This window comes from Hyalella azteca, unplaced genomic scaffold (genome assembly GCF_000764305.2).
Source record: "Hyalella azteca isolate HAZT.00-mixed unplaced genomic scaffold, Hazt_2.0.2 contig656, whole genome shotgun sequence".
Taxonomy (NCBI): domain Eukaryota; kingdom Metazoa; phylum Arthropoda; class Malacostraca; order Amphipoda; family Hyalellidae; genus Hyalella; species Hyalella azteca.
Genome location: NW_025930995.1, coordinates 144,205 through 154,727, shown reverse-complemented (window position 1 = coordinate 154,727; position 10,523 = coordinate 144,205). Strand labels below are relative to the sequence as shown.

At 37.7% G+C, this 10,523-nt stretch overlaps 1 protein-coding gene across 1 annotated transcript; it reads left to right on the top strand.

Annotated features, from left to right (window-relative positions):
* The first annotated feature begins 3,608 nt into the window (after window positions 1–3,608).
* LOC108681909 (ATPase ASNA1 homolog) lies at window positions 3,609–8,825 on the top strand. Its single transcript, XM_018170988.2, has 7 exons — window positions 3,609–3,878; window positions 4,195–4,342; window positions 4,764–4,927; window positions 5,319–5,469; window positions 7,840–7,947; window positions 8,293–8,596; window positions 8,821–8,825. The coding sequence occupies exons 1-7, from the start codon at window positions 3,730–3,732 to the stop codon at window positions 8,823–8,825; spliced, it is 1,029 nt and encodes a 342-aa protein (XP_018026477.1). The 5' UTR covers window positions 3,609–3,729.
* Window positions 8,826–10,523: the final 1,698 nt, after the last annotated feature.

The following is a 10,523-nucleotide window of genomic DNA, read 5'->3' as shown; positions in this document are numbered from 1 at the left end:
TAGAAGTATCATGAATTATCTGGAAAACCAAACAGTATTTAATTTTTATTTGAAATTCGAACGTCTTGTACTTGTACTTGATGACATGAAGCAGCCCCAGCTACAAAGTAATGGGCCCAACTGTGACATATTTAGTTGTACGAAAGTGCAGTACAGTGAGGTGTACAATTCTATGAATGCACTGTATATTAAAGTGTAGAATTCTATGAATGTTCTGTACAGTGAGGTGAAGAATTCTACAAATGTTCCGTACAGTGAGGTGTACAATTGTATGAATGTGGTGGACGGTCAGGTGTTTTGCCTACGAATGTACCCTACATCAAACTTGCTCCTCTCTGGCGTCGCACCACACGTATTCTCATCCCACATCGTACGATTCCTGCAAGGTCGTCATCTCTGAATGCCGCTAGGCACGCAAGTCACACTGCGAGGAATTGCCTGTCGAGGCCACTATAGATCAGAGCTTTTTAGTGCTATCATCCTGCACTGCTCTGAATCGTCACGTTGCTCTGAATATGCTGCTCACGACTATCAGTCTAACCGGCTCTGATTGGTCACAAACCGCTCACTGTTATCAGCCTGAGCGGCTCTGAATCTTTACGTTGCTATGAATCTGTTCAATACTTTCTGCCTGAGCGTCTTTGAATCTTTGTGTCGTTCACAATATGCTCGATACTGTCAGTCTGAGCGTCTTTGAATCTTTACGTTGCTCACAATATGCTCAATACTGTCAGTCTGAGCGGCTCTGAATCTTTACGTTGCTTTGAATCTGTTCAATACTGTCAGTCTGAGCGACTCTGAATCTTTACGTTACTCACAGTCTCGCTGAAACATGTACAACATCGTAAATAAATTGAGAAGTATCAGATTAAAACTGACATAATTAATCAGAGATAATTAGACATCAACTCACTTGATATAAGCGGGATTCGTTGAGGAGAGAGCTTCATTTTTTATGGTCATCTTCTGAATGATCGGACAGGAACTCCTTGCCGATTACGGCTTCTCAGCAAGTCGGCCCTGTTTGTTTGTTTCGAATTTATTTGTTTTACACAATAGAATTGCTCAATAAGTCCTATATACTTAGAGACAGACTAGCTGAAGCTACTGGGATTTTATACAACGATTTTGAGGAGGGCAATTTTTTTTAAATTGATCTCAAAATCGGCACAAAAACAACGTCTTTCGCGACAGTATTTACATTTTGGGCCCACGGTGACGTCACAGTCGGAACAACAAACGACATCCGCAAAGAGCAGCTGCGCGTGGGTCAACCTTGTATTAATTCAACCATGAGTTAGGGGGGCCTGCATTCATTTTGGTTGAGAGGTAAAACTGAAATATGTGCACAAAATTTACGAAGTGCTCGGTGTTGCTGCACTGTATACATTGTGATTTGTGGCCGTGTGTGATCCGTATCCTTCGTTCAAGACGAAAGCATACTTCAAGTTCACAGTCGCTCATGCCAGGAAAGAAGAAAATGAAATTGAGAGAAACACGCTGAAGACTTCAACTAAATAACTATTGCTGAGTCCAGGTGTTACAAGCGGTTAACGTGCGACTTCTTTTTCACCTAGGTACAACCCGCAACCACCACCAAGTTCACAGTCACTGAGTCACATGTCTTGAAAGTTCATTGCAATCTATTGACTATTCTAGTTTCAGAATCAATGATTTTTTAACAGAAATAGCATTTTAATTGAAGTTATATATACGAACTATGATCTTTCTTTTCAACATCTTAAAATTCGTAGGTGTAGGATCAAAAGGATGATGCACATTATCCTAGGTACCTAGCTACTACCGTAGTCCTAGTCCGTAGTAGCCTACCTAGCCTAGAAGGTATGCTAGTACTCTAGTAGGTTACCGCCTTACCTGGTACGGTTAAGGCCAGTACCATCCCGTCAAAGACACATTAGTCTTATCAGAATATCATTAGAAGTACCTAATTAGTCCATGCCATGGATTAGTGATTACTGATTAGTCGGCTTTGGCAGTGCAAATTGGCACTATCTAGAAAGCTACAATTACCTCCCGGCTCCCAGGCCCAGCTCCCTGCTCAACGTTTGTCACTAAAAACCTTACAATTCCAGCTTACTAGCAATAGCCTACTAGCGACTAGCCTAAACTGAGCGGCGGTGTGAGCACTCCGTGTTGTAAGATTGGATTAGTATGATTTATTTAAGATTGAAGAATGAAGATTGATACAGCCTATTTCAGTATTAGGCCTAGCATGATCAATTCCAAAATATTAGCTAAATATAAAATGAAATTTAATTACAGGTTCATATTTTTAGATCCAATATGTTATGTTGTTCATATAGCAGGTATTATTTGTATTAACAATCCTAATTCCAATTAAAAAGAAATGTATGATGATACTGGTACCGGTATTCATGATAGTTTACTGCATAGACTATAGTGACAAACCAGAAATTTTTTAGAATCAGTTCATTTTTAATTTCCTCATTTACTCAAGATTTTAACAGATTTCTTATGTAGGATAATTCTGGTATCCAAGATACTTTACTGGTCTACTTATAGGACTCAAAAATGAACTTGAGGAAGAGTCTAAAAAACTCTCTGCTTTGCCACTATGGTTTACTGGATGTGGTCCTGTGGAGGTGGAGTGTGGACTTATAGAAATCAAATATGAACTGGAGGAGTGGAGGAATATTCTAGAGTCTAGACTCTAGAGGCTAGACTCAAGAGTCTAGACAACTAAGACAAATAACACCTTCAAGAACAGACTAGACAAAGCTATGCATAATGCACTAAATCAGTAAATGCAGGTGCAGGACAGCAGGAGAATATGTTCAGTCTTGAAATGCCTAGCAAATTTTGGACCAGGCAATAAGTCCAGCAGCTATCTCAATCAATTGTCAGATGTCAGTTATGGAAAGATTGGGTTCCAAAGGCCGGATCCTGTGTGAATCAAGTCACAAAAAATTCAAGAATCGGCAACAGGCCATGGGGCATGGGCCTATTTCTTCAATGCCAACACTTACTTCTATTCTGTTCTAAGAAGTCTAAGACTCTAAGTCTCTGCTAAGACTTAGCTGAGTGGCAAAGCAGACTAAGCAGCTAAGTCTGCTTTGGCACTGCACTACTCACTATGTTGAGAGTTGAGACCAGGATTTAGAGTCATGGTCAACTTCACCTGTTCCTATGACCATTGACTAATTTTTTCTGTCAGTAAAGATTAAGAAAAATGGCATCTTCTTGGCTAATATGAAATATTGAGCAGTAGTTTCCTAAAATCATAGGTAAAAACTATCTATTCAGGGGCAATTTTTTTAAATTGCAGGCAAAAATATGCCATTTTTCTCATATTTTACTGAAGAAATTTAAAAAAAGGCCATAAGAGTGGGTAAAGTTGGCTAGATTTGCTGGCATTTATATCCAATAATCCAATTCACAGTGTGCTTCTGCACAATTGTCCACTTTGGCTTCTAATTTCTAACTTCTTGGCAGTTTTTGCCTATGATTTCCAATAATCACCCATGAATTTTTTTTTGGAAATTTCTGCTCAATTATCCAAATTGGCTGAATATGCAACTTTGATGGCATAATCACGAGTCATAGCCATAAGTTTCTTTTAAAGAGACAGGATAAGAGAAAAATCTAATATTACTATTTTATTAATGCATTTTAATAAATTTTCAGATTCAGTGCAATAAAGACAAATACCCGTAATTAAATAATATTGAAGACATTGAGTTTGAGGCCATGGCTGAACAGAGTTCCAAACCCTCATCATCTGATGACATGGAAGATTTGGAGCCTTTACCACCCACTCTTGAGAATGTAGTTCAACAAGCATCTCTCAAATGGGTATTTGTTGGTGGCAAAGGGGGTGTTGGCAAAACAACTACCAGGTCAGTTATATATATTTTTAAACAGTTATTTACTTTTTAGAGTTATTGGATAACAGATACTGGTACTTTTCTAAAACTGATGTCTGTCATTGGTGCTTTATTTTCAGTTTTATATGTCAGACTTATGTTGTTGCTGTATCTTTAATCTAAGGTCCATGTTGCATACATGCTAATTTTCTCAATAGCATGAATTATACTTAACATAACCTAATGTTTATCATTCTCTATTTGGCTGTTTCAGGCAGTGTTGGGCAGTCCCTCATAAGTTGTGTTTTAGTCAATTTTTAAACTGAAAGGGAAATTTTGTTATTTGCAGTTGCAGTTTGGCAGTCCAACTTGCCAAAGTTCGGAACTCAGTCCTCATCATTTCAACCGATCCAGCACACAATATTTCTGATGCTTTTGATCAGAAATTCTCCAAAGTTCCCACGAAAGTTCAAGGATTTAGCAATCTTTTTGCAATGGTAATAATAAATGAAATGATTAGCATGGATTTAGTTTCTTCAAAATGAATTGATTTAACTTAGATATGAATGAAATTTTGAGATTACATTTTATGAATTTGCAATGTCACATGTGACAGAATGTTCAGGGATTTGTAATAAGGGATTTGCTTGTTGCTAAACCAAAACAGTTGAATGGACTTCATTCAGTTTGGAAGATCTACGATTATGTATGATATATACTTGACTGTTGAAAAGAATTATAGTGAAGAATTTTTGTGATAATTTGTTGTATTTTTTGCACAGTAACTGATAAATCATTCTACAATACTTTGTAACTAATGCCTTTTTAAAATGCCTAAGCCTTTCTAAGGCTGAGTAAATAATTTTTTGAGAAGAATTTTAACATCAAGTTTGTAATAAATAGTCTGCTCTTCTGCAGGAAATAGACCCAAATATTGGCTATTCAGAGCTGCCAGATGAGTATTTTGGTGGTGACAGCAGTGAAGGGTCTGCTGCTCTAAAGGCAGGCAAGGATATCCTCCTGGAATTAACTAGTTCTTTCCCTGGCATTGATGAAGCAATGAGCTACGCTGAGGTTATGAAGTCAGTTTTACTTTTGAATTTTTTGATTTATATAAAATAATCCTGTTGGATGTTGCTACTGAATTCAACTTCTAAGTTACTTTGTTTCCAAAGAATTGATGACTAGTTTTAAAACTGAGAAAATCTTTAAGTCATTGTGCAAAGTTCTTAGCTATACTAGGCTTTTAGAAATGGTTGTAGCTCCGGAGTTTTTTGCTCTGTTAATTTATAGTGAAAAAGTTGTTTTAAAATTATTAGCTGAATGATTCTCTATGATTCAAACATATTTATAGTGTAGAATGAAACATCTCTTATCTCTTTCTGTGAGCATGACTCAGTGAATCAGTAATATTCATAAGTATCAGCGAATCATGAAAATTGTTGCAACTTTTAACTTCTCTCTGAACTTCAGACTTGTCCAAGGGATGGACTTTGATGTGGTGGTGTTTGACACAGCTCCTACTGGCCACACATTGAGACTTCTCTCCTTCCCACAAGTCATTGAAAAATCTCTGGGGAAAATTATCAACCTGAAGAACAATATTGGCCCAGTTATCAGCCAGGTTTGTTTATATTTTTGCCATCATTTTGATGTTTGAAATTTCAAAATGAAAAGCTATGTGATTTCTTGGCTATTCTATTTGAAAAAAAAAAATAAATAAATATCAGCTGAGTAAATCAGCTTATTTCATTTTGCTTGTCATACATCAATTGATTACTTTTAGAGAACGTGTTTCTCCTAATACCTTGCTTTAATTACCGTAATTGAGAGAAATTATATATTTTTTTCATATAAGCAGGGATTAGGAAAAATATGGGAAACGCCTGATAAATCCACAAAATATATTTTAGTGAGGTGCAAAATATATTTTAGTGAGGCTTTTTGCAGAAATTATAGCTGGAAATCTTCAAGATAAAGAGAATATTGATTGATATGCGTATTGTTATTTGATTTCAAAGGAGTTTTAACCCATTCGTCAAGTAAAACTCCCTCCAGCTCTTTTAAAGACGTTGGCGGCAGGAATCGACTTCTGACTTGCATCTGTAAAATCGACCATATATGCTCAATAATATTCTGGTCTGGTGATTGTGGTAGCCAAATGAGATGCTCAACTTCATTCGGATGTTCCTCGTGCCATTTTTTAACAATTCCAGCTGCATTGATCGGGGCATTATCATCTTGGAAGATGGCTTTTCCCTCTGGAAACTTGGCTTGCATTATTTGATGAACTTAGTCCTCCAAAATTCCTAAATAGTCACGGCTATTGATTCTTCCATGAAGAGCAATCATTGGTCCGCCTGATTTCCAAGAAATAGCATCCCTGATCATCACAGATCCCCCGCCATATTTACGGTAGGGAGGAGATTAAATGATCTTTTTGGCTGTCTCCAAACATGAACGTGGCCAGAGGTTAAAAATAATGTAACTGATGATTCACCAGAGAAAATTACATTTTTCCTCTGCTTGAGGGACTAATTCTGGAGGTTTACCACTCTAATTACCGATTCACCACTCTAAACTCTTTGATGCATCTGTATTCGAAACCAGAAGTTTTCTAACTGCAGCTTTTCCATAGAATCAAGATCTGTGCAGCTTCCGGCAGACAGTCTTTATCACAGGCCCGACCTGTGCTTTGCTGAGGACGTTTTTCCTTCTCTTTCGATAGCAGTCATTACTTTTGAGACATTAACTCTAGAAACTTCAAGCATTCGGGAAGTTTCTGTCACAGTAGCACCTGCCATACGGGCACCAACAATTTGGCCTCTTTTAAAGTCAGAGAGGTTTGCCATTTATAGGTTAGGTTATAGACAAAATGTTTACTAATAAATCTATGCAAGGATAATACCAATTAGCTGCAACAATAAAATATAAAAATGTCGCTTCTTACTTGTTTATAACATGTTCAAAAGTTACGATATTTTATCATAAAACATGTATAAATGTTACGATAAAGTTAGAATCGGCAACACGCCATGAGCTCATGAGCCTATTTCTTCAGTGCCGACACTTCTATTCTATTCTATATCGATTTGTCAGGTGTTTCCCATATTTTGTCCAACCCCTATATGTGCAGAAAACTTTTTCACCCCCTCCTCTTTTTGCGTTTTGCTGTTCCTTTCCTGGTGCTTCCCAGTTGTTTTTCATATCATCCCAATTTTTTGCTATCTTTCATCCTAGTATACGCATACTGAACCTCCAGTTCATAATTTGAGTGTTTCTTGTGACTGCATAGCAACATTGAGGGATATGATATTCAATCAGAATCCTTAATAAATAATGCAGTTCATGAAAAACAAAGGAACTGTTGTTATGGTTTACTTGATCTCTGTTTCCAGAATGATATTGCCAAATTATTAGTCATAATTTCGTCCAATCCACGTCTCTGAATATTAACTTCTTTACTCTACAATGGTAAGTATATTTTTAAAGATTTTACCCCCGTTGTTTCATATGCTTCTTAATGAAGACCTATCTTCAAATAAATTTGGTCCTCATCTGAACGTAGCTCCACAATTTACAAACTTAAACACGTGGCTGAAGAGTCATTGTTGCAACACTCCTCCTGTCTTGCATGCTCTTCGCTGTTAACAACTCTCTCTGTTGAACTTGATATTTTTGCATTGGATCATGAAATTAGACTGCTTTAAGTTCCATTCTCAAAAACTGTGCAGGTTGTTAAATCTGTACCTGGTAGCATTTTCATACTGTTTCCTGGACTGATCATGTCTGTTATTGTTAAATTTTCAAAAATTTGTAAGCTGAAGAAAATTTATTACAATTTAATTGATAACTTTTGTATCTTCCATATTTGTCCAACACATATGGTGAATGTTATTGGCATTTCTTCTCATGAATGCTAATTTATTTGTAAATTCTGCAATCCAATGATTTTTTATCAACTAGACATTATGTTTTGTACAATGCCTTGCAGATGGCTGGTTTCTTGGGTATGCAAGATTTCAACAGTGATGAATTAACGAAAAAAATGGAAGGAATTTTGCCCCTGATCAAGAAATTGAATGAACAATTTAAGAACCCAGTAAGTGTTTTAAACTAAGGTTTCCTAATTGGTCAAGCCATTGATTATTTCATTATAATCTTATAAACTAGAATGTTTATTACTGGTATCAAAGAATTATTTAAAATTGTTATCCCATACAATTTTCGTTAATCTGTTAATCATAAGTTTTGTTATCATAAACTTTATCAAATAGTTACTTTCTATAGACATGGTGAACATTAAACCGAACCTAACCCATGATAAATTACCAAATTGAATGATTACGTATTAAATAATGGTTCATGCTTAATCTCACCATCGTGCCTTTGGAACTACATGTGCCTCACTAGTCAAAGGCCTGTGCACTAATGCATTGCTGCTCAGGACCAGACGACATTTGTGTGCGTGTGCATCGCGGAGTTCCTGTCACTGTACGAGACGGAGCGGCTCGTGCAAGAACTTACGCGCTACGGCATCGACACGCACAACATCGTCGTGAACCAGCTGCTGCTGCGGCCCCCTGGCGCTACACAGAGCTGCGAGATGTGCCAGTCTCGCTGCAGGATACAGGATAAATACCTAGACCAGGTGAGTCGTGAACCAGCTGCTGCTGAGGCCTCCTGGCGCTACACAGAGCTGCAAGATGTGCCAGTCTCGCTGCAGGATACAGGACAAATACCTAGACCAGGTGAGTTGTGTACCAGCTGCTACTGCTGAGGCCTCCTGGCGCTACACAGAGCTGCGAGATGTGCCAGTCTCGCTGCAGGATACAGGACAAGTACCTAGACCAGGTGAGTTGTGTACCAGCTGTCTCTTATACACATCTAGATGTGTATAAGAGACAGGCTCAATACTGTCAGTCTGAGCGACTATGTATCTTTACGTTGCTCACAATATGCTCAATACTGTCAGTCTGACTGACTCTGAATATTTACATTGCTCTTAATCTGCTCAATACCAGAAGCCTGACCGGTTCTGATGGTCGCAAACCGCTCGCTGTTCTGAATCTGCTCGCTGATACCGTGATACGCTTTGGCGGAACTGCACTTCACTGCTCATATTATAAATAAGGTATGAAACAGTGCACGCATCTATATAGGCTGCAGCGTGGCACTATTCCACATGTGGCGTATATAAAAGATACTTAAAATTGCAGTTTCACTGTATTACAATTAGGCGCAGAAATTAGTGTATGTGTCTGGAATACAGTTTTCTTCTAATACGAACGTAGCGTATAAAACAGATGAGGAAATAGCATAGGAATACTCCTGTCCTCTAGCACAAATGAATGATTTACAGTGTCTTTTTAGCGCATTTTCTCATTTATGAAAAAATGCACTATTGTGCTCGCCATGTCCGTCTGTCTGTCCGTCCGTGATTTCACGTTTTCGTCGACGAGAAAATGCGCTCTCTGTCACTCACTGCAGTGAGTACTGAGTTATATTTTTTTAATATTGTGTGCGATGCTTTAAATTCATGCTTCTTAAACAATTGACGTTTCTGATGGAAAACGTGAATCCGCTTCTGGTCTGCTTTTATGAAAGATCGATCCTTGATACACAAGGATCGATCTTTCGACACAACAGATATATCGAAAGATCGATCGATTAATGACACAACAGATATATTTTAACAACAAAATATAACGAAGAAAGGACAAAATCGCGAGAAAAATCTTTGCAACGAGCTCTATTTTATGTACTTAGGTATCAAACTTTTGAGAAAAGGAAAAATGAATGAAGTTGTATTCAGTGAGACAGGATTTTGAGCATATGCATATCCCTAGCTGTCTTTTGGACTTCAATCTCTAACTGGCTTTTCTCCCAAGAAACTAATAAACTTGGATATTGCAGCAATATGCATTTTTGCACGATAATGTGCTGAAGTGGGATTTTTTAAGCCGAATAGAGAGATGTGCGACCTCATCGGAGTAGTGACGGCAGTGGTTTAAAAATTTATGAAGCACCTGCTTTGACAAGTTCCAAAGTTCAGGGGAAGGAAATCGTTTACGTCTCTTATATACTTTTACACATAAATCATGGTATTACGTCCAATTCCGCTTCCCTTAAGTAAAGAATTTTGCAGCGTCTTCCATCTATTTTTCACCAATCACTCTGATAGAATTAACTCGTGCGTGAGAAATGAGTCTGACTTTCCGGACTCGGGACGTGAAGTATTTGTTGTCTCATCATGAGTAACGAACTCGATCTAACAGTTCTTGGCGTCTACAGCATCTCGTATCCATCGCGTACTAGTATACCGAAGTCAAATAAACTTATACTCACTAAATATAATATTACACATGCATCCGATATTACTGATAGCAATCATTTTTGGTTGCACTTAAAAGCTTCATGAATGTCCTCTCATTGACAAAGCACGTGCAACCTTAGCGCCACATTCGCGCTGTATCCTTGCTTTCACTGCCGGGACCTTAGCGTGCTCTGCATGCGGGAGTTCCCTGTCCGGGGCAACGCCCTCGCGTTAACGAAGTTTATATATATATAGCATTTGAAATAAATACATTTAAAGCAGAAATTGACAAAGCAATAATCTTTAATTTCACTTGATAAAAATGTGAATTGTGCATTCACGATTACCTTAATATTCTCATT